General features: G+C 43.6%; 1 protein-coding gene across 1 annotated transcript in view; it reads left to right on the top strand.

The window, feature by feature from the left end:
- MOGAT2 (monoacylglycerol O-acyltransferase 2) overlaps positions 1 to 25,330 on the top strand; it is a 118,987-nt gene extending 93,657 nt beyond the window's left edge. The window contains exons 5-6 of the mRNA XM_040340029.1: positions 2,389 to 2,588; positions 24,447 to 25,330. Of these exons, the coding sequence (XP_040195963.1) occupies positions 2,389 to 2,588; positions 24,447 to 24,601 (355 nt within the window). The 3' untranslated portion in view covers positions 24,602 to 25,330. The remainder of the gene's footprint in view (positions 1 to 2,388; positions 2,589 to 24,446) is intronic.
- Positions 25,331 to 25,546: the final 216 nt, after the last annotated feature.

The raw sequence follows: 25,546 nt of genomic DNA, 5'->3' as shown, positions 1-25,546 counted from the left end.
GTCTTCATGGAAGAGTCATCAGAAGAAAACCTCTTCTACGTCTTCACCACAAAAATCAGCGTTTGAACTTTGCAAATGAACATATAGACAAGCCTGATGCATTTTGGAAACAAGTTCTGTGGACCGATGAGGTTAAAATAGAACTTTTTAGCTGGAATGAGCAAAGGTACGTTTGGAGAAGAAAGGGCACAGAATTTAATTAACAGAACCTCTGTCCAACTGTTAAGCATGGAGGTGAATCGATCATGCTTTGGGGTTGTATTGCAGCCAGTGGCACAGGGAACATTTCACGAGTAGAAGGAAAAATGGATTCAATAAAATTTCAGCAAATTTTGGATGGTAACTTGATGCCATCTGTGAAAAAGCTAAAGTTAAAGGAAGGATTGCTTCTACAAATGGATAATGATCCTAAACACACCTCAAAATCCACGGGGGATTACATCAAGAGGTGTAAACTGAAGGTTTTGCCATGGCCTTCACAATCTCCTGACCTCAACATAATTGAAAATCTATGGATAGACCTTAAAAGAGCAGTTTGTGACACAGCCCAGAAATCTCAAAGAAGACTTTTGTAAGGAAGAATGGGCAAAGATACCTCAAACAAGAATTGAAAGACTCTTGGCTGGCTACTAAGACGCTTCCTGAAGACGTTCACAACGAAACGTACGTCGAGGCGGTACCTATTCACGCACGGCATTTCGTCACTTCCTGTCCCGCTGGTTCCGATCGAATCTGAGGTGGAACGCACGCCGGAGACTCGCTTGATACTCGAGTCTAGCACCCAGGATATGCCATCATTTTTTAAGCAGTAGCACACTGCACCTATTTTTTTTTTCTATTATTCATTTTTTTAAGTGTATTTTGTGTGTGTACTCGAGAGAGAGGAGCCGGACTGCAGGAGTTGGGAGTAGGTAGGCCTCCCCCAGAGGCAATCTGCCACCTTTCTCCATGCCCCGGGTGGCAATGGCGGGTGTGTGAGGGGGTCCTCCCACACAGCCCGCCCTACCTGCTCCGTTTTGAAGCCCAACGGGGCAGAGGGACTCCCTATAAGGGAGTGAGAGGATTTGCCCGCTCAACCAGCCCCATTAGTCCTTCGCCTCTCTTTTTTAGAGACCGCGTGGTCAAAGTGCGTGCATGTTAACCCAATTTCGAATGCGTGTAAGTGTGGTGGTTTTTGTGGGAGGGGGTGGGCGTACTAAGCACAGGCTTACCTCGCATAGCACACTCACCGGGAGCCGGGCTGAGACCACCAAACTCAATTCACATGTAGCCGAGACCGGGATCCGAACCCCTAGCTGCAGAGGTGAATGGCTTATCAGCGCAGTGCCAATCGCGTTGAGCCACCGCAGCTCCCTAGACGTTTTTAATAAACAAATTACACTATGTTCGGCATTACTCTATTTTTCATGCATCAACTGGGATATCTCTGATCACGAGTTAAGTACTGTCAAGATCCATCTGACCATACAGGTTTGCCTGTAAAAAGCCTTACATGACTCCTTTTTTGATACCAAAGTAAGAAGCAATACCTTGTGGTAAGGAGCCATCTATATCCATTCACTTCGGGTGTATTAATTGGTGACGGTGGATTTCTACTGATCTGAATAAGAGCACGCATCTGTTCATCACCAAGGATCTATTTGGACCTTTGTCTAGGATCACTGTATATATATTGGACTCACTTCCTTTATTTTAATTTTAACTTATTTTTATTATTAATGTCAAAGTACTGGCACTAAGCATCTGTTAGCACTAGTGGTGTTTAACTGACTTTTCTACTAGATCATTTTGGTTTTAGGTGTTTAAGTATTTAGCTTGTATCACATTGCTGTATTCACATACGTATTTGTTTTACTTAGCACTGGTAAAATTATTGTCAGCGCACACACCCCCCATACCACAGTTTATAATCTATTGATTATATTGGGTTACAGCTATAGTTCACTTTAGTTTAATTTGGCGCAAGATTTAATTTGCACATATTGCTACTAAAAGCGTTTACAAGCTGTGATACTTGCCAAAGGGGGCAGTACAAGATATTAACTCGGCAGGGTGCCCAAACTTTTGCAGACGCCATTTTTTTTTCTGTCATTTTAAGAGTGTAAAAGATGGAAATCAAATCTAACTTTTTTTTTACATATTATAAGAATGTCTAATCTGTAATTTGATGCCTTTTGGAGATTTTTCCATCTTTCCTTGGCTTCGTTATGCACATTAATACAAATATTTACCTGGGGTGCCCAAACTTTCGATCCCCACTGTATTGCTTTAACACAAGCCTTGTTTGTTAATACTTTAGTTAAGATTAAATAATACCTGCCTGTTTGGGGCTTTAGGACTTTACTATGTGTAATATAAAAAATGTAGTTCTATGTATTTCTCTTTCAGGGCTTCCTTGGTTCCGGTATTTTCCTTTGGGGAAAATGAGCTCTTTGACCAGGTGGACAATCCTAGAGGCTCTTTCCTCAGAAAGATGCAGGAGAGGCTGCAGAAGATGATGGGGGTGGCCCTGCCTTTGTTCCACGCTCGAGGAGTTTTTCAATACAGCTTCGGTCTGATGCCCTATCGGAGACCAATTCACACTATTGGTACGTTTTTTTCCTTCTAGAGATTTTCAAAAATAAGTTTTATTGTTTTACTGATCAGCTATGAATAATCTAGAGTAGCATTTTCTTTCAGTTGTGGCCCCTTTTAACCACTTGCCGACCGGCACCTGTACATATACGTTGGCAGAATGGCATGGCTGTGCAAAGCCATGTACCTGTACGTGGCTTAGAATTTGCCGCCGTGCATGGCACGCGCGCCCGCAGACTCGATGTCCGCCGGGTGCCCGCGATCGTGGCAGAACGTAAGCAAGGCATTTCCTTGTTCTGCCTAGTGACAGGACACTGATCTACTGCTCCCTGTCATCGGGAGCAGTGATCAATGTCGTGTGACACTCGTAGCCCAGCCCCCCTACAGTTAGAATCACACCCTAAGACCCACTTAACCCCTTCCTCGCCCCCTAGTGTTTAACCCCTTACCTGCCAGTGTCAATTACACGGTAATCAATGCATTTTTATAGCACTATTCGCTGTATAAATGACAATGGTCGCAAAAAAGTGTCCGATGTGTCCGCCATAATGTCGCAGTCCCAATAAAAATCGCAGATCGCCGCCATTACTAGTAAAAAAATAAATTAATAATTAAAATGCCAAAATAATATCCTCTATTTTGTAGACGCTATGGGCCAGATTCACAGAAGAGATACAACGGCGTATCTCCTGATACGTCGTCGTATCTCTGAGATACGACGACGTATCTATGCGACTGATTCATAGAATCAGTTACGCATAGATAGCCCTAAGATCCGACAGGTGTAACTTGTGTTACACCGTCGGATCTTAGGCTGCAATTCTAGGCCGGCCGCTAGGTGGCGAGGCCATTGCGGTCGGCGTAGAATATGCAAATGACTAGTTACGGCGATTCACGAACGTCCGCGATGCCCGTCGATCTAAATTTACGTCGTTTCCGTAGCGATACGCGTCGTAAAGTTAAAGCTAAGCCCTAGGTGGTCTAGCCAATGTTAAGTATGGCCGTCGTTCCCGCGTCGAAATTTAAAATGTCACGTCGTTTGCGTAAGTCGTCCGTGAATGGCGCTGGACGCCATTTACGTTAACTTCGAAACCAATGACGTCCTTGCGACGTCATTTAGCGCAATGCACGTCGGGTAATTTGACGGACGGAGCATGCGCAGTACGCTCGGCGCGGGAACGCGCCTAATTTAAATGGTGCCCGCCCCATTTGAATTAGGCGGGCTTGCGCCGAGCGGATTTACGTTACACCGCCGCAAGTTTACAGGTAAGTGCTTTGTGAATCAGGCACTTACGCTGTAAACCAGCGGCGGTGTAACGTAAATGGGCTACGTTACGCCGCCGCTGCGTAACGTAAATCTACCTGAATCTGGCCCTATAACTTTTGCGCAAACCAATCAATATACGCTTATTGCGTTTTTTTTTTTTATACCAAAAATATGTATAGGAATACATATCGGCCTAAACTGAGGAAAAAATATGTTTTTTTTTTAAATTAAACGTGGGATATTTATTATAGCAAAAAGTAAAAGATAGTGTTTTTTTTTCAAAATAGTTTTTTTGTTTATAGCGCAAAAAAACAAACAAACGCAGAAGTGATCAAATACCAAAAGAAAGCTCTATTTGTGGGAAAAAAAGGACGTCAATTTTGTTTGGGTGCCACGTCGCACGACCGCGCAATTGTCAGTTATAGAGATGCAGTGCTGAATCGCAAAAAGTGCTCTGGTCAGGAAGGGATTAATTTCTTCTGGGGCTGAAGTGGTTAAAAACTGTTCAAGAATCTCGAAGGCACCCCCAGTCTATAATATAAAAAAATTAAAACTTTACTTATCAATGGGACACCCGAGCATAGGACAATGAATGCAACTGCCTTGATTAAATCAACTTTATACCAGAAGCTCTCTGATTAGATCCTTTCATGACACCAGAATAACCCTTCACATCAGAATCCCCCCATGACATCAGAGGTATTTCCATCCCCATCATGTCATAGTAGTTGCCCCCACCCAATCACGTCAGAGACCCCTATCAGACTTGCCTCATCATATCAGAGCCCCCGATCACACAGTCCCCCCATCACAGACCCCCCTTGATGACATAGTTCATTAATCACAGGCTCTCCAACAGGCCCTAAACCAGGGCAAACCTGGTCCTATGCTTGCAGCACCCTGGTGGCGAAACGCTGATCTAGAACATGGGGCCTCCCAGCAATGACATTACATGCTTCATTGTGCATTTAAAAAAAACAACTCCAGATGTAAAATACAATGATCACCGTCCTGGTTTAAATCTCCTCCTGAGTGGGACAGGAATTGATAAATTCCACCATTGGTACATAATTAGTCTGGTTGAAAAAAAGGGAAAAACAAAAAAAGAAAATTCTTACAAACCTTTTTAATCCTGACTCGGTTTGCGAATGTTGTCTCTCAAAATGAGCAGGATTCAAGCCTCTGCGGTGTGCAGTACTGCATTTGGCCAGAGGTGACACTCGGAAACATTCGACAATATTCAGTTCCCGAGTGTTTTCGAGCCTTTCAGTGGGATTCTGAATGCAGCTGAGCAGTCTCCCAGTATTTCCGAGTCTCTCCTGTCCCCCCCACCTTTGGCCACATGCAGTATTGCATGCCATAGAAGTCAATGTGGAACAAATTATCTTTGTTTCCATTGACTTCTATGGGGAAACTCGCTTTGATATGCGAGTGCTTTGGATTACAAGCATTCTCCTGGAACGGATTATGCTCGTAATCCAAGGTTCCACTGTATACACAATCCTATACCCACAGTTGATCCAGAGCAAAACAGCGAAGCATGATCCAATTTGTTCCAGCGGAGGGAAAAACTTCCTTTCTGATCCCTGAGAGTCAATCGGATATTCCCTGGATTGGTGGTTCACAAAACAAGAAAACCCCTATCAGGGTTCTATCCCTTCCCCACTTTCTAGAATGCAACTTCACCACTTCCATACAGGGCACTTATACACCTTCCCTCCCAGACCAATTTTCAGCTTTCATCGCTGTTGCACTTTGAATGACAATTGCACGGTCATGCAACACTGTACCCAAACTAAATTTTTATAATTTTGTACCCACAAATAGAGCTTTCTTTTGGTGGAATTTGATTGCCTCTGGGATTTTTATTTTTGCAATTTTTTTTTGTTTCTGTTATAAATTATTGTAAATGAGTACGTTTTCTCCTCCACTGATAGGCACTGATGGTACTGCACTGACAGGCACTAATAAGGCGGCACTGATGGGCACCGATGAGGTGGCACTGATGTGGTGGCATTGATGGGCAATGATGATGGGCACTGATAGGCGGCACAGATGGGCACTGATAGGCGGCATGGATGGGCACTGATAGGCGGCATGGATGGGCACTGATAGGCGGCATGGATGGGCACTGATAGGCGGCATGGATGGGCATAGATGGGCACTGATAGGTGGCACTAACGTATGTGTTGTACTAATGTATGCCAATCAGTGCCAAACAATGCTTGCCAATCAGTGATGCCCATTGTGGGCACTGATTGGCATCCATTGCGGGCACTGATTGGCATCCATTATTTCTGTCATCCCTGGTGGTCTAGTGTGTGTTTTGCATCCCTGTGTTTTGCATCCCTGGTGGTCTAGTGGCATCCCTGGTGGTCCAGTGTGGGCATCCTCGGGGGGGCTGTGCTGATAATCGATCAGCACAAACCCCCCCTGTCAGAGGAGCAGCCGATCGGCTCTCCTCTACTCGCGTCTGACAGACGCAAGTGAGGAAAAGACGATTACCGGCTTTTCCTGTTTACATCGTGATCAGCCGTGATTGGACACAGCTGATCACGTGGTAAAGAGTCTCCTGCAACATCGATCGCCGCGATGCGCGCCCCTGGGGGCAGCGGCTCAATATCCTGAGGACGTCATATGACGTCCACTCAGGATATTGAAACCACTTTGCCGACGTCAATCTGCAATTGGCGGGCAGCAAGTGGTTAAAGGGATTGTAAAGGATTTTTTTTTTAATCTAAATAGCTTCCTTTACCTTACTGCAGTGCTCTTTTCATGTTTTTGCTCTGATGTTGCTGTATTTCTTCTCTTATCTGGACACTTCCTGGTTGTCTGTTTGGAGATAACCACAGTGACGGGAGCTTTCTAACTGTGGTCAGTAACGTGCTCGCCCCCGTCCTCGGGACTCCAGCAGTGCGTCATGCTCGCTCTCTACATGATACAGACTTCAAGGAGGTGTGTCTAAAACCCCACAGCACCTCCCCCTTGGATCCGTTTCGTTTAGCAAACCATCACTGCCCCACCTGGACCCCGCCCCCTTGCTTTCTCAACAACTCCCATACGAATATATTTATCATCAATTTAAATTTAAAATGCTCCAGTTGCTGATAATACATTTTTTGTAAATCTTACCATTTTCCTTTGTTTTTTTGTCCTGTTGTTGCTGCTGGCTTCTGTTGTCTATGGCTCTGTGGGTGGGTTTCCAAGCTTGAATATTAATCGTTGGGCGGTATAGTGGGAGGTATAGTGGGCAGTGTATTCAAAAACTGTGAGCGAGCTCTCGTGCCCATTTTTTTAAACTGCGCATGCGCGATGCGCAAAAGGATACCGGGGAATGTAGTTCTAAGCACTACGGCGACGTCACTCACACGAACGAGTGCCGAGATGCAGGAAATCAACAGCAGAAACCAAACTAGAAACTACAGGTACATTATATGAATGAATTTAATCGCTTTTTAATAGGTTTTAAAAGGAATCATAAAACTATTCTGTCTCTATACCTTGCAGACAGACATTTTAGCAAAAAAACTCCTTTAATGTTGACCTAGCATCAAAATGTTAAAGGAACACTAAAGGCAAACTTTTTTTTTTTTTTTTTAAATAACAAACATGTTATAAACATGTTATACTTACCTCCACTGTGCAGCTCGTTTTGCACAGAGTGTCCCCGAATCCGGTCTTCTGGGGTCCCTCGGTGGCTGTCTCGGCTCCTCCTCGCAAAAGCTTTCCACCTTCATGCGAGCTCGCATGGTGGAAAGCGTTTGCGAGCGCGCTCCCGTGATACAGCGGCGGGCATAGCCGCCGACTGTATCACTCGGCCCCGCCCCCTGGTGCGCCGCGTCATCCGCTGTGATTGACAGCAGCGCCTGTTTCGCCTTAATGCATAGGATGCATTAAGGCGAAAAAACATTTACCTTCACAATCCCTTTAAGTGCAGCACAGTAAGCGATGTGTAAGTATAACACTTCCAGGTATTTATTAATAGTGTTGAGCGGAATACGCCATATTCGATTTTGCGATATATCACGAATATATAGCCGAATATTCGTGAAATATTTGCTAAAATCGAATATTCGTGATATTTTATAAAAAAAAAAAAAGAAATTGATTGCGAAATTTTGACAACTGTGGTAGGAGAACTCTGATTGGCTCTGATGCAAAAGAAGGGCGGAGAAAGTATTCGCGAATATTCGGAAATCGAATATTCGCGATTGCGAATATTCGGCAACATAAAAGGATCGCCTCAGCTTAGCTACTCGGCCCAGGGTCTCTAATCATACCAGCAATGCTTTTAGACGTCGATAGGATGTGATCTGTTTTAAAAATAAATTTGAAAAAATATTCGGAATAGCGAATATTGGCCGCGAAATTCGAGTTATTCGCGAATATTCGAATATGCCATATTCGTAACGAATATTCGAAATGCAAATATTCGTGAGCAACACTATTTATTAACTCTCATTGAGATCACAGTACTCCCCTTGACATGAATGGAGCCATCTATATTCAGGCATCATCCACAGTCACCATCTGCTTCCTCCACTGAGATGCCGATTCATCTCACACAGATTAGCCCTGTTGCAGCCTCTCACTTTGTGACTCTGATCACTGGGGGAGAAGAGACTGAGGAATATATTTCCTCCTGCCTGCAGCAGACTGATGATATCTTCTCAGCCTAGGCGAAGTCATTGGATTTGTGTTTTAATGATAAAATTTAAAGCTTTTAAAAAATGATACTGTTCATTGTGATTTACAGTATCAGGAATGTATTAATGCAGACATGTAAGGTTAATGAAAGTTACATTTTATAAATCACCACTGTCATCAATGATAGGGCGCGATTTCTTCCATTGATACCAATGGTGGGGCACTATTCCTCCTACTGATGCCAACAATAGGGCACTATTCCTCAGACTGATACCAATGATGGGACACTATTCCTCGCACTGATACCAATGATGGGACACTTTTCCTCCCACTGATACCAATGAAGGGACACTATTACTCCCACTGATACCAATGAAGGGACACTATTACTCCCACTGATACCAATGAAGGGACACTATTCCTCTCACTGATACCAATGAAGGAACACTATTTCTCCCACTGATACCAATGAAGGGACACTATTCCTCCCACTGATACCAATGAAGGGACACTATTACTCCCACTGATACAAATGATAGGACACTATTCCTCCCACTGATACCAATGATGGGGCATTATTCCTACTACTGACACCAATGATGGGGCACTATTCCTCACACTGACACCAATGATGGGGCACTATTCCTCCCACTGATACCAATGATAGGGCACTGTTCTTCCTCTTACCAACCACAGGCACTTTGTAACTGGCCACCAACCCGAGGCAATGTTTACTCTCACCGATGCTGGGCTTGGGAAATTTTCTACCCCCACTGGCCACAATCAGACCCCTCTAAAGTCTGAAGGACAGTAAATGGGCCCTTTGTTTGAAAACTTTGGAGGCCCCTGGTGTAAAGGGTAAATTGTAAAATGCACCTTTCAATAACCATACATGTCTACATTAGTACATTCCTGATATATTACAATGCATAACAGTAGTATAAATTTTCTAACTTTTATCATTAACTCCAATTTAGTGATGATGGATGGGAGGCGTGGAGAAGGAAGTAGGGAAGCCAAAATCTAAGCAGAATAAACTTCAGCGGTAAATGATCACAAGTCTCTACAACTGACTTTGAGCGCACTTCCGAGGATGAGTTCATCCAGTGGCCAAGGGACAAAGGTCTGTGCTCACTACAGGAGGGATCGTCTTTATTAATAATACTGGCAGGCCATTAATCAAAGTTCCCCGGATAAAAAATTGTATTTCCAAATTTAGATCCATTCCTCCATCTTTATAGCCAAGAGACTTTGGTTCTCCTAATAAATGTTTATCACCGGCACAGTCTGTAAAAAACAATAGCAAGTCCAAGTAAAGAGCGGCGGAGGGATTTTTTTTAAAGTCTAAATTGGATTGTCTTCAAGGGGAAAATGCATTGAAATGTCAGGCCTGGATTCTCACAGGACTTACGACGGCGTAGCGCCATGTACGCCGTCGTAAGTCCTAATCCGAGCCGTCGTATCTATGCGCCTGATTCTTAAAATCAGTTACGCATAGATTTCTATTCTATCCGACCGGCGTAAGTGTCTTACGCCGTCGGAGCTTAAGTGCATTTTTACGCTGGCCGCTAGGGGCGTGTAAGCTGATTTACGCGTCAAAATATGTAAATCAGCTAGTTACGCGAATTCCCGAATGTACGCCCTGGCCGACGCAGTAAAGTTACGCCGTTTACATTAGGCTTTTCCCGGCGTATAGTTACCCCTGCTATATGGTGGCATAAGTGCTTCGTAACAATGTATGGCCGTCGTTCCCGCGTCGAAATTTAAAAAAGTTACATCGTTTGCGTAAGTCGTCCGTGAATGGGGCTGGCGTCCTTGCGGCGTACTTTGGAGCAATGCACACTGGGAAATTCCACGGACGGCGGACGGCGCATGCGCCGTTCGGGAAAAACGTCAATCACGTCGGGTCACAGAAGATTTACATAAAACACGCCCCCTGATCCAAATTTGAATTAGGCGGGCTTACGCCTGCCGATTTACGCTTACGCTTACGGAACAAGTACTTTGAGAATACAGCACTTGCCTGTCTAAGTTGCGGAGGCGCAACGTAAATCAGATACCTTACGCCCGCACAAAGTTACGCAAGCGTACGAGAATCTGGCCCTCAGTGTTCTAAAATCATCACTCCAGACTGGAAGTAATAAGATTTAATAATGACTCTGCAAGGGCCGACGAGCAATATTGGATTTGGATTGATCCAGGTTTTAGCCAATCAGTATAAAGTGAACAAAACAATGCAATATTCTGCTGTAGGTAAACCCAACGCTGTGTCTAGACACTGCAAGTGGGTGGGCTCACTGCGCCCCGAGGCCAACCTTTTTGAAGCCAATTAGAGCCTAAAGCCCTGTACACACGGCCCAGAATCTCCTGACGAGATTCTAGGCAAGATTCTCTTGCCGGCCGAGTGTATACACACTCCATTCAAAAGAACCGCCGTTCTTTTGAATGGCACGAACGCGGTGACGTCATCGACTACGACGAGCATGCACTTGTCACATTCGATGGCGTCACCGCCGTCTTGCTACACCCTACTAATGCCTTGGAAGCTACCGCGCATGCGTCAAAGTCATTTCGAGCATGCACGGATTTCCACGGCGACAGGTAAGTATACAGGCGCTCTGGTTTCTCGGCAGGAAAACACTGCTGAGAATCAGGATGAGAAAATAGAGAGCAGGTTCTCTATTTTTCTCGTCTAGATTCTGGGCAGTTTTCTTGACGAGAAACCTCAAAGCTTCGTACACACGCACGGTTTACTTGGCAAGAAAGCTCTGCCAGCAGTTTTCTTGCTGGTTTTTGCCGAGAAAACCGAGCGTGTGAACGAGGCTTCAGGCTGTAATCACGTGCTTCAAAAAATAACAAATACATTTGTAGAAATCTATGCGTCCGGTGTCCCGCATGGAAATTAGGGGGCAGGGCATGGAGATTAGGGGAGAGGCACCCCTGCGCCCCTTATGGAACGGCCGCCGCTGACCACAATACATTGTCACATTATTAGGAACATACAATGACAAGCACTGAACGTAGAATGGTATAAATAATGAACCAGAAGAAGGAAAAAACAAAAAATTGTCTTCCTTTAAATGTTGCCATCATCCCAAATTCATAGGGAAAAAAAACTAAAAGGGCATAAGTACTCCCCGGTACAACAGGATTTTAAGGGCAAACAGAGAAAATTAAAATATGTTAAAATATATAATTTATTAAAGAAAAAACGTATTATTTCTTAAAATAAATTGTTTGTATGCAAATATAAAAATATGTGAAACACATTTGGGCCGGATTCAGGTAGAATTGCCCATTATTTACGGAGGCGAATTTTCTCCGCTACCCTTGATTCACGGAGCAGAAGCTTCGTGAATTGCGCGGGCGCGCCGGCAAAATGCCCAGCGCTAGAGCACGCAATTTAAATGATCCCGTAGGGAGCGGGAATCATTTAAATTAGGCGTGTTCCCGCGCCGATCGTAGCGCGCATGCTCTGTCGGGAAACTTTCCCGACGTGCATTGCGGCAAATGACGTCGCAAGGACGTCATTTGCTTCAAAGTGAACGTGAATGGCATCCAGCGCCATTCACGATTCACTTACGCAAAGTACGTAAAATTCGAATTTCGCGACGCGGGAACGACGGGTATACATAACATGGGCTGCCCCTGCTAATAGCAGGGGGAAGCCTTGCGCGAAAACCGCCGTACGTAAGCGGCGTAAATTGTGTACGCAGGGCTCGCGCAACGTTGTGAATCGGTGTTAGTATGCAATTTGCATACTATACACTGAGCACAACGTGAACGCCACCTAGCGTCCACCGCAAGAATGCAGCCTAAGATATGCGGGCATAAGAGCCTTATGCCGCGCAGATCTTATGCTGCAGTCGGCGTAACGAGGTTCCTGAATCAGGAGCACTCGTTACGCCGGGGCAAGTAAGCAATTGCGCTGTGTAACCTATGGTTACACAGGCGCAATTGCTTCTTGAATCCGGCCCATTGATAATTCGCACATTATACATAGAATAGTACAATCATAATTTGAAACATTTCAGGAATACCAATCCTTTCTTTGGAGCCTCTTGGTAGGAGAAAGTCAAAATATATTCCAAAATTAAGCAAAAAGAAAAACATTCAGAAAATAGTTCCAAAGAATCATTGACATAATTGAAGTCACATATGTATCAAAATGTTTCATTGCTGTTAACAACAACAATGAAACATTTTGATACATTTATCTACAAATCTAGTACTTGGTATGTACAATGGATGTAATATGTGGCTTCAATTACGTCAATGATTCTTTGCAACTTTTTTCTGAATGTTTTCTTTTTGCTTCATTTTGGAATATATTTGTACTTTCTCCTACCAAGCGACTGCACTTCCAAGTGCACTTTCAGTGCAATTTCAAGTGCACTTTGCACTTAAAGTTTGCACTTGTAGTGAAAAGTGGATTTGCCTTTCGCAAATAACCCCCATTGTGTTTTTATCAAACTTGTCACTCTTCTTTTGTTTATAGTGCAAAAAAATAAAAACCGCTGAGGTGATCAAATACCACCAAACGAAAGCTCTCTTTGTGGGGAAACAAATCATAAAAATGTAATTTGGGTACGGTGTTGCATGACCGCGCGATTGTCATTCATGTGCAACAGCACTGAAAACTAAAAATTGGCCTGGGCAGGAAGGGGGTGAAAATGCCCTGTATTGAAGTGGTTAAATAAAAAAATAGAGATGTACAATAAAATAAAACAAAAAAATAAAACCTTTTTTTTTTTTTTTTTTTTGAGGGTGGCTACCTTTTGTTCATTATGGTACCACTGTATGTAGGAACCTAGCCCCACCCTCACTTGCTCACTCCTGAGATGGACTATGGGATGTATAGTGTGCTCCTTTCAAACAAATAGAAATGAATAGGGCAAAGGAGAGATTCAGGAGCCAATAAGTAGTGAGCGTGTATGGATTATTTTTTTGGAGAATATGTTTAGTGTCACTTTAAAACCCATCCACGGCATGAAGAAAAAACATTACCCTTGCAGTAGGGGCCCCATATCCTGTTAAATATTTGCTAGGTCTAAGGCAGTGGTTCTCAACCTGGGGGTCGGGACCCCTTTGGGGGTCAAATGATGATTTGCCAGGGGTCATCAAATCCTGAGCTGTTCCTGAAGCCCACACCAGTCTCCCAGCATTTCTGCAGCTGCCCAGCTGGGCTGTTCCTTGAGCCCACAGCTGCCCGCTCAGCCTCTTCACAGCCGCCCATTCAGTTTACGGCATGGCTGGGGGGCAGAGACTAGAGGTCCGCTGACTGGTGAGGATCGTCAGGTGGGAGGGGCTGGAGGAGACCCTATCTCCTGATTTCAGCATAGGTGTCACTGCTACGAGACACCACAAAGTCGGACACACAGTGAGTAACATTACCTGTGATTATAGTTGCCATTAAACGTCCCCACTACAGTTCTCAGATCAGCAGATGACCTTAATCAAGAGCACCTAAGTTGGCTGATCAGAACTACACCCCCCCCCCCCCCCCCACCAAGGAGTAAGAGAAGGAATAAAAATAGAGAATACATGGAAGGGAGAGTAAAAGAGGGGGAGGAAGAAAGAAAAAAGGGAGAGAAAGAATAAGAGAAAAAACAAGAAAGACGGCTAGAGAGGGATGGGGGAAAAAACAAGAAATTATGATAGCGAGAGATAAAAGGTAAAGAAAGCAGAACAAAGAGAAAAAGTAGTACATCCTAAAATGTACCATAAGGGGTTTTAATACTGTACGAGTGGAGGGGACTCAGGGAGCGCAAAATTTTCGTGGGTTAGGGGTGCAAATTACTTTTCTTGCCTTGGGTGCTGACAACGCACGCTACGAAAATGTTACTGTTAGGGGTCCCCAAATTGTATCAAGGGGTCACGGCACTAAAGGGTTGAGAACCACTGGTCTAAGGGGAGCCTGCTGCAGAACATGTGCAAGGGTCCCGCTATGGGACTTTAATAAAGGGCCCTGCAATGGGAGTATAGGGCCCAGGGATCTTGGAAATGGGCCTCAGGACTTCATGGTTTCTTGCACTGGGGCCCTGAAGGTTGTAGTTACGCCTCTGTATTTATTCCTAATGAACACCCAGGAATTACAAATGTATGTATAAAAATATGCTACCAAAATTAAAGCCCTGTGTGTGCGCCACCCAAAAATGTTTATATTATGTTGGGGTAACTACAAAACACTTAAAAGCTATGGGCCAGATTCACGTAGAATCGCAGCGGCGTAACGTATCGTAGATACGTTACACCGCCGCAAGTTTTCATCGCAAGTGCCTGATTCACAAAGCACTTGCGATCAAAACTACGCCCGCGGCCTCCGGCGCAAGGCGGGCCAATTCAAATGGGCGTGTGCCATTTAAATTAGGCGCGCGCCCGCGCCGGACCTTCTGCGCATGCTTAGTTTCGCAATTCCCGTCGTGCTTTGCGCGCCGTGACATAATTTTTTCGAATGGCGACGCGCGTAGCGTACTTCCATATTCCCGGACGTGTTACGCAAACGACGTTAAATTAAAAATTTCGACGCGGGAACGACGGCCATACTTTAGTCAGCAATACGATTGCTGACTAAAGTTAGGGCACCCAAAACGACGACTAAATTTGTGACGGGAAACTAGACTAGCGGCGACGTAGCGAACGCGAAAATCCGTTGTGGATCGCCGTAACTCCTAATTTGCATACCCGACGCTGGTTTACGACGCAAACTCCCCCCAGCGGCGGCCGCGGTATTGCATCCTAAGATCCGACAGTGTAAAACAATTACACCTGTCGGATCTTATGGATATCTATGCGTAACTGATTCTATGAATCAGTCGCATAGATAGAAACAGAGATACGATGGTGTATCAGGAGATACGCCATCGTATCCCCTTTGTGAATCTGGCCCTATGTGCAGAATAGTGACGTCGCCAAAAAATATATATAAAAAACTGCTCTGGGGCTCAAAGGGAGTTAGGAAAAAGTCCCCGGACTCAAGTGGTTGGTACTCCAAAGGTCTTCTTGGAAAGTAGTAAACAGTGTGCAGAGGACAAACTGACGTATTGATGTCAGTTGTATCGGTAAGTGAAGCCTGCGAAGTGCAGTGAAGTGGAATTATTATGGCAGATGGATGGACGTCCTGCATTCTAGGAATAGATCGAAATAATTAATGAGTCACAACCACTCCACAATGGTGGATAGAATGGAGGGTAACACCTGTTCTCTATCAGTGACGTGGAACGATGTTACAGGGAAACACAACGGAAATAGTACACTAAGATATCTGAATTAGTATTGAGGTTAATGGACTGTTCAAGTCCTGCTTAACAATTTAGCATTGAAACAAACATAAGAGACACAGGTTGTGTGTGTACAATCTTTAACCAGGCTCTACGAAACAAAGTAGATGCTGGTAATGCGCTGTCTGGCTGGGCAAACTACCACTTTAATCACTGGCAAAAAAAAAGAAAAAATTAATTAAAAAGGTATTCATTAGTTTAAAAGTGGACTTACTAACATAGGGCCAGATTCACAGAATAGATACGACGGCGTATCTCCTGATACGCCGTCGTATCTCTTGTCGTATCTATGCGGCTGATTCATAGAATCAGTTCCGCATAGATAGCGGAACTTTTTAATTTGACTTACACCGTCGGATCTTAGGATGCAATACCTCGGCCGCCGCTGGGTGGAGTTTGCGTCGTTTTCCAGCGTCGGGTATGCAAATTAGCAGTTGTGGCGATCCACGAAGGTTTTCGCGTTCGTTACCTCGGCGCAAGTCTTTTTTTCCCGTCGCAAAGTTAAGTGTGCTATTAACATGGTGTAAAATTACTCCACCATGTTAAAGTATGGCCGTCGTTCCCGCGTCGATTTTGAATTTTTTTTTTTTCGGCGTAAGTACGTTACGCACATCGCGATTCACAAACACGTCGGGTCGCCGTAATTTCGCGCAAAGCACGTCGGGAAAATTGCGAACGGAGCATGCGCAGAACGTCCGGCGCGGGAGCGCGCCTAATTTAAATGGTACACGCCCCATTTGAATTGGGCGGGCTTGCGCCGGACGGGTTTACGTTACACCGCCGCAAGTTTACAGGTAAGTGCTTTGTGAATCAGGCACTTACACTGAAAACTTGCGGCGGTGTAACGTAAACGGGTTACGTTGCGCCGCCGCAATTGTACCGGAATCTGGCCCATAGAACCTCTGTCGGGTCTGTCATCTATGTATGCATATATTTACATCTATTGATTTTTGTGTCCATTTTTGTATTTTGTATACATACATGTGTGTTTGTGTGTATATATATTTAAATATACATACATTTAACATGTATGTATGTACAGTATGTATGTATGTATTAATTTTCTTACATACATATATTTACATTTATTTTTGCATTTTTGCATTATTTATTCAGCATCTTTTTTTGCATTATTTATACTTTATTTATTTTTGCACCTATGTTTGCATTTTGTATACATATATATTTTTTGTATCTATTATACAGGGAGTGCAGAATTATTAGGCAAGTTGTATTTTTGAGGATTAATTTTATTATTGAACAACAACCATGTTCTCAATGAACCCAAAAAACTCATTAATATCAAAGCTGAATATTTTTGGAAGTAGTTTTTAGTTTTAGCTATTTTAGGGGGATATCTGTGTGTGCAGGTGACTATTACTGTGCATAATTATTAGGCAACTTAACAAAAAAAAAAATATATACCCATTTCAATGATTTATTTTTACCAGTGAAACCAATATAACATCTCAACATTCACAAATATACATTTCTGACATTCAAAAACAAAACAAAAACAAATTGGTGACCAATATAGCCACCTTTCTTTGCAAGGACACTCAAAAGCCTGCCATCCATGGATTCTGTCAGTGTTTTGATCTGTTCACCATCAACATTGCGTGCAGCAGTAACCACAGCCTCCCAGACACTGTTCAGAGAGGTGTACTGTTTTCCCTCCTTGTAAATCTCACATTTGATGATGGACCACAGGTTCTCAATGGGGTTCAGATCAGGTGAACAAGGAGGCCATGTCATTAGTTTTTCTTCTTTTATACCCTTTCTTGCCAGCCACGCTGTGGAGTACTTGGACGCGTGTGATGGAGCATTGTCCTGCATGAAAATCATGTTTTTCTTGAAGGATGCAGACTTCTTCCTGTACCACTGCTTGAAGAAGGTGTCTTCCAGAAACTGGCAGTAGGACTGGGAGTTGAGCTTGACTCCATCCTCAACCCGAAAAGGCCCCACAAGCTTATCTTTGATGATACCAGCCCAAACCAGTACTCCACCTCCACCTTGCTGGCGTCTGAGTCGGACTGGAGCTCTCTGCCCTTTACCAATCCAGCCACGGGCCCATCCATCTGACCCATCAAGACTCACTCTCATTTCATCAGTCCATAAAACCTTAGAAAAATCAGTCTTGAGATATTTCTTGGCCCAGTCTTGACGTTTCAGCTTGTGTGTCTTGTTCAGTGGTGGTCGTCTTTCAGCCTTTCTTACCTTGGCCATGTCTCTGAGTATTGCACACCTTGTGCTTTTGGGCACTCCAGTGATGTTGCAGCTCTGAAATATGGCCAAACTGGTGGCAAGTGGCATCTTGGCAGCTGCACGCTTGACTTTTCTCAGTTCATGGGCAGTTATTTTGCGCCTTGGTTTTTCCACACGCTTCTTGCGACCCTGTTGACTATTTTGAATGAAACGCTTGATTGTTCGATGATCACGCTTCAGAAGCTTTGCAATTTTAAGAGTGCTGCATCCCTCTGCAAGATATCTCACTATTTTTGACTTTTCTGAGCCTGTCAAGTCCTTCTTTTGACCCATTTTGCCAAAGGAAAGGAAGTTGACTAATAATTATGCACACCTGATATAGGGTGTTGATGTCATTAGACCACACACCTTCTCATTACAGAGATGCACATCACCTAATATGCTTAATTGGTAGTAGGCTTTCGAGCCTATACAGCTTGGAGTAAGACAACATGCATAAAGAGGATGATGTGGTCAAAATACTAATTTGCCTAATAATTCTGCACTCCCTGTATATATATATATATATATATATATATATATATATATATATATATATATATATATATATATATATATATACTGTATTTATTGGTGTATAACACTTACTTTTTTACCCTGAAAATAGAGGGTAAACTGTGCCTGCGTGTTATACGCAGGGGGCTGTGGAATTTTTTTCTGAAACTTCACTCTCAAAGTTAGTGTCTCCTTCAGCGCCCCCTGTGGTTAACTCCCAAACTGCAACTGTCATTTTCACAATAAACAATGCAATTTAAATGCATTTTTTGCTGTGAAAATGACAATGGTCCCAAAAATTTGTCAAAATTGTCCAAAGTGTCCGCCATAATGTTGCAGTCACGAAAAAAATCGCTGATCGCCGCCAATTGTTGTAAAAAAAAAAAAAAATAATAAAACTATCCCCTATTTTGTAAACGCTATAAATTTTGCGCAAACCAATCGATAAACGCTTATAAACGCTTATTGCGATTTTTTTTTATATATGTTTTTGGGGGACATTTATTATAGCAAAAAGTAAAAAATATTGAACTTTTTTCAAAATTGTCGCTCTATTTTTGTTTATAGCGCAAAAAATAAAAACCGCAGAGGTGATCAAATACCACCAAAAGAAAGCTCTATTTGTGGGGAAAAAAGGATGCCAATTTTGTTTGGGAGCCACGTCGCACGACCGCGCAATTGTCTGTTAAAGCGGCGCAGTGCCGAATCGCAAAACCTGGCCTGGGCATTTAGCTGCCTAAAGGTCCGGGGCTTAAGTGGTTAAGCTTCAGATAGAGGCAGACGTGCAATATTTCCCATCTAGTACAAAGTGTTCAATGTATTTGTCTGGAGCTTCTTTTCAGGGAGGAGAAGGATGAGGCTTCTACTAGGAGGGACATTCTGGATCTTGCTGACAAGCTTGATATGGTGACAGCACATCAAAGAGATAGATAAATAATTCCTCTTGTGCCCGGCACTAATGTGACGAGCAAACAGTGCATTGTACTCAATGTTCCTCTAGATACTGTTACATGCCGGCTGCTGTCAGGTTCGGTATTATTAGAAGAAGCTAATTGCACTAATGTCCACTCTCAGACCGTGTTTTGTAAAGTCAGCACTGGGGTGAATGATCCAAGGCTTGACTTTTTCCATATTGTGACTCAAGGAGGGGCTATTGTCAGCTATTAAAGCACAACTCCAGCCACAACCAGAGCAGGGGTGAGTCAGAACCATTGTTAACCACTTAACCCCTGGACCATATTGCTGGTCAAAGACCAGAGCACTTTTTGCGATTCGGCACTGCGTCGCTTTAACTGACAATTGCGCGGTCGTGCGATGTGGCTTCCAAACAAAATTGACGTCCTTTTTTCCCCACAAATAGAGCTTTCTTTTGGTGGTATTTGATCGCCTCTGCGGTTTTTCGTTTTTGCGCGATAAACAAAAATAGAGCGACAATTTTGAAAAAAAATTATATTTTTTACTTTTTGCTATAATAAATATCCCCCAAAAATATATAAAAACTGCACATCACCCTGAACACACCATCCCCACCGTGAAACATGGTGGTGGCAGCATCATGTGGTGGGGATACTTTTCTTCAGCACGGACAGGGATGCTGGTCAGAGCTGATGGGAAGATTGATTGATTGATTGATTGATTGAGTCAAATACAGGGCAATCTTAGAAGAAAACCTGTTAGAGTCTGCAAAAGGCTTGAAACTGGGGCGGAGGTTCACCTTCCAGCAGCACAAGGACCCTAAATATACAGCCAGAGCTACAAGGGAATGGTTTAGATCAAAGTATATTCATGTGTTAGAATGGCCCAGTCAAAGTCCAGTCCTAAATCCGGCAGCGGGAGGAGGGCATCTCTCCCACCGCCGATAAAAGTGATCTCGTGGAGCTGGTGGGGGACCTAAAAAGAAGAGAATCTGGGCTGCTCTGTGCAAAATCACTGCTACAGATTTTTTTTTTTTTTTAAGAAAAATGTCAACCTTTAGAACAGTGGTTCTCAACCCGGGGGTCGGGAAACCCTTGGGGGTCAAATGACAATTTGCCAGGGGTCACCGAATCCTAGGATGTTTCTAAAGCCTGCACCGCTCTTCCAGTCTTTTTGCAGCTGCCCAGCTGGGCTGTTCCTGGAGCCCACGGCCGCCCACTAAGCCTCTTCACAGCCGCCCATTCAGTTCACGGCATGGGTGGGGGGCAGAGGCTCGAGGTCAGCTGACTGGTGAGGAATGTGAAGTGGGAGGGGCTGGAGGAGACCCCACCTCCCGATTTCGGCATAGGTGTCACTGCTGCGAGACACCACAAAGCTGGAGACACCGTGAAGCCGGAGACAGAGTAACGCTACCTGTGATTAGAGTTGCCATTAAAAGTCCCCACTACAGTTCTCAGATCAGCAGATGACCTTAATCAAGAGCACCCAAGTTGGCTGATCAGAACTCTCCCCAGCACTGCCACTGATCCCACCCGCCACCAGCACTGCCACTCATCCCAACTTCCCGCCAGTACTGCCACTCATCCCATTCCCCCCACCCCCCACCAAGAAGTAAGAGAAGGAATAAAAAATAAGTTTACTGTTAGGGGTCCCTACAACTTGGGAAATTTTATCAAGGGGTCACGGCACTAGAAAGGTTGAGAACCACTGCTTTAGAATCACTTTAACTGTTATGCCGCATACACACGATCTGATTTTCCGTCAGAAAAAACTTGGATGGTTTTTCCGACGAAATTCCGCTCAAGCTTGGCTTGCAAACACACGGTCACACAAAAGTTCTCTGAACTTTAGAGCGTCAAGAACGCAGTGACATACAACACTACGAAGAGCCGAGAAAATGAAGTTCAATGCTTCCGAGCATGCGTCAAATTGTTTCCGTGCATGCATCGGGATTTTGCGCGTCGGAATTGCTACAGACGCTCAAGTTTTCCGATAGGAATTTTTTTCCGTCTGAAAATTTGAGAACCAGCGCTCAAGCTTTTCTTGGCGGAAATTCTGACAGCAAAAGTCAGATGGAGCATAGACACGGCCGGAATTTCCATTCAAAAGCTCACATCTGACTTTTGCTGTCGGAATTTCCGATCGTGTGTACGGGGCATTAGAAATCTGTTCATTCAAGAAAACTTTTCCACCTTGCTTCTGCAAATTTTCTTGCCAATTCACTCAAAAGTGCCCGTTAAATCGACCCCAGTAACGACTGGAAAATCAAATGAAAATTCTTAAAAAAAAATGTTTTACAAAATGTTTTAATGAAATTCTTTGTCTGTGAGGGTATTATTTCCTGGATTAAACTATTGTATAAAACACCTAAGGCATGCATCCGAATAAATAATACCCTCTCATCATCCTTTGATTTATTCAGGGGAACGAGACAGGGCTGTCCCCTATCCCCCTTACTTTTTTCCCTCGCCTTAGAGCCTTTAGCGGCTGCTATAAGGGGGAACCCAGACATACAGGGTTTTAGGCGGGGAGCACTAGAGGATAAATTGGCATTACAGTATATGCAGATGATGCGCTGCTGTTCCTGGGCGACACGTCTGTATCCCTGACCCATCTTATGGAACTGATTCACACTTTTGGAACTTTTTCCGGTTTTAAAATAAACTGGGATAAGTCTACTCTTCTTCTACTAGACCCGCTGATGGGGCCTTTACCGCAGATTGCTCAACAGATTAAAGTAGTGGATACATTCAAGTATTTAGGTATTATGGTCCATCCCAATTTAGATCAATATATCAAATTAAATGTGGAACCTGTCCTTAAAAAGTTTCAGGAAAAAACAACTAGTTGGATCAAGTTGCCGCTGTCCGTGGTGGGGCGCTGTAACTTGATCAAAATGATCTGGAATCCTCAGTTACTCTATGTGCTCCACAATGCTCCCATTTGGATTCCTGCTCACGTGTTTAAGAGATGTAATACCATATATCGGGCACTAATATGGAGGAAACAGGTCCCAAGAATTAAACTGGAAACTTTACAGGAGGTGAAGGAGTTGGGAGGCCTAGCGGTACCAAACCCATTTTTTTATTTTGTTGCTGCACAGCTACAACACCTGACAGGATGGCTATGCCCGGAAACCTCGGACCCCATTAGAAATATAGTGGGTACCCAGGTGACTGGGGATAATCTAGTGGAATGTGTGGACGCGGGGGAACTGGGTGCTTTGGACCAGTACCCGACTTTTATACTTATAAATAAGATATGGAATAAAACCAAACAGCACCTGCAATATATGGGATACACTAGTTGGTCACGAATATGGAAGAATTGTAACTACCCAGAACTTAATAAACTACAAAACTTTTCTAACTGGGAGAGACGGGGAGTAAAATACATCTCACAATTATATTGTGGAGGCGAACTCAGGGAGTTTCAGTCCCTGAGGGATGAATTTGATTTGCCCAACACGTCTTTTTTTCAATACCTACAACTGCGACACGCTATTTCGGCGCAGGCTACAATCTCGATATGGGAACTTACTAGACCGGTAGTGCTTACGCAGCTAACTATGGCGTCATCCAGGAAAGGACAAATCTCGTCCTTGTACAGCTCCCTTCTCGACCACGTCTCTAAGGCGATGACTTTGAGATGTAGAGCTGGCTGGGGGGACGATATAGGACATATCTCCGATGAAGAGTGGGATGCAATACTGGGAAATGTTCTTAAGGTATCGCTCTCATCGACACAGAAGCTTACGCAGCTTTTTATTATCCATCGTACATACCGTACACCTGAAAAGCTGTATAAATGGCGTAGAAGAGATGACCCGTTTTGTCCCCGATGTCTTGTGGACAACGGGACGCTTGTGCATATGCTGTGGAGGTGCCCGAAGCTGCAGCGCTATTGGGCTGCGGTGCTGGCCACTATCAATAGCATATGGAACCTTCAATTGCCTATTGACCCCAAACTTTGTCTGCTGGGTTGGGTAGATGAAGAACTATATACGCCATATACCTATATTGCTATTCTCAGGACCTTATTCCTGGCTAGGAAACTTATTGCCAGGAAATGGTTATCTGCAACAGCCCCCACTTACACAGAGTGGACTACATCTGTAAATGACTCTCTTGTCAGGGAACAACTTGCTTATAAACATCGGGGTAGTCCGGGAAAATTTGAGAATATATGGGATCCCTGGCTGGATACTCCTGGTTTGGCACCACTGCGGCTGGTACAGAATAGAATCCTTGGAGATGGTTTTATGGCAGATGTTGGGTTGTTCTAGACGTATTTAGTGAAAAGGGATTTTAATGGGTTGTTGAGAAGGGAAGGAAGCAAACACTATTTTTGCGCAGTTCCTTGGAAGAGGTAATACCACATGGTGTGGAGTCAGGGCTCTTTCTATTCATTGTAGACAATAGCTGAGTGTTAAATAATCACAGCCATCCCTGATTGTGCCCTGATGTCTAGGGGAGTTTGGTACCCTGCCTTGCCCACTTCTTTGGATAGGTGGCAAGGGGAGGAGGAAAAAGGAGATAAAGAATACACTTAATTTGCATAAGATCTGAGTGAATCGACAGGATAAGCCTATGCTACTTTTGTTGACCACTATATAATTTCCTCTGCGAATAGTGGAGGAAATAAATGTAGGGGCGAAAAGTATAAATGTGCTGTATTGATCTCCCCTTTTGTTTTGCTTTTTGTTTTTTCTTGGTGTTTCTTTTCCTTTTACATGGGTCCCTGATGATATGTGAAAACTGTTTTGCAATATATTTTGTAATGCATCTCTCAAAAAAAGAGGGGGGGGGGGGAAATGAAAAAGAAAGAATGTTTGTATTGTATATGTTTGATATGTCTATTTTTCAATAAAAAAAATATCTGATTAAAAAAATAAAAAATTCTTTGTCTAGCTTAAAACTAGAACAGCAATTTTTGGTGGACTTCCCCTTATTTTGATGTTCTCTTTTGCAATACCAACGACTTCTATTTCATTTTTCTTACAGTTGGAAAGCCAATCAAAGTGACGGAAAATATGACCCCATCAGATGAAGAGGTGGACAAGCTGCACAAACTCTACATGGAGGAGCTGAGTGAATTGTTTGAGGAGCACAAAACTCAATTTAACGTCCCGGCTGACAAACATCTATCCTTCGTATAATGACTACAATAAGCCCAAGTGACTCTCGTACACTCAACCCTGGCATAAAGAGAGCCTAAAGTCATATAGCCCACTCCTGTATTAAATTGTATTGTAATTGTTCTGTCTGCCCTCGTGTTGTAAAGCGATGTGCAAACTGTTGACGCTATATAAATCCTGTATTATTAAAATAATAATAATAATAATAATCAATGGGATTATTTCACAATTTGTTTCCCCTGCTACACTCTGTGGTTCCTCCTACCAGACTGTACATTTGGAGGTAATGTCGTATACAAGCTAGCAGGAGGAACCACAGCGTGCAGTGGGGGAGCACGTTCTTTACACACCCATGTGTGCGATACTTGCAGCAGCTGGGAAGATCTGCATTTTTAGACACACAACCACTAAAAAGGTCAGAATGTTGCCCCTTCTTTTAGCATTTGAACTCTTCTGCGCTTGTATAACCACCTAATGAACACGGGGGAAATTTTGGGAGGCAAAAATAAATACAGATTTTAGGTAATTATGTGTCTTTATTATAAACACATTTAATAAGTGAATCAATATATATGTTAGCTGTATGAAGGCATCATTTATTATATGTCTGTTATTCTGTTTTTACATTTTTTACAGCCCCTGCAATTCACTGTCTGACCCACTCTATTGTCCTTTTCAAAGATTGGCTCTCTGGATTATATGGTGTAACCAGATAATACCAACGCAAATAAATTCTATTCTTGAGTAAAACACAGTGGCAATTATTATTTCTAATCAATTGAAAGGGACACTACATTGAAACTAGAAATCTGAATTCCATGCAGGGAACATAGCTTTGATATTTGCTTTGGTTCAGTATACTCGACCAACCTCCTGCTGAAAATTACCTGGTTGGTAGTTGGAGGGGGGGGGGGGCAATTCTGTAGTCCTAACATGCTTCCTGTCCTAGGTTTAAAGGAGAGGGTG

The sequence above is a fragment of the Rana temporaria genome, chromosome 2, assembly GCF_905171775.1.
Source record: "Rana temporaria chromosome 2, aRanTem1.1, whole genome shotgun sequence".
In the NCBI taxonomy this organism is placed as follows: Eukaryota; Metazoa; Chordata; class Amphibia; order Anura; family Ranidae; genus Rana; species Rana temporaria.
The sequence above is the reverse complement of the archived record's forward strand: the minus strand, read 5'-3'. Positions and strand labels throughout refer to the sequence as shown.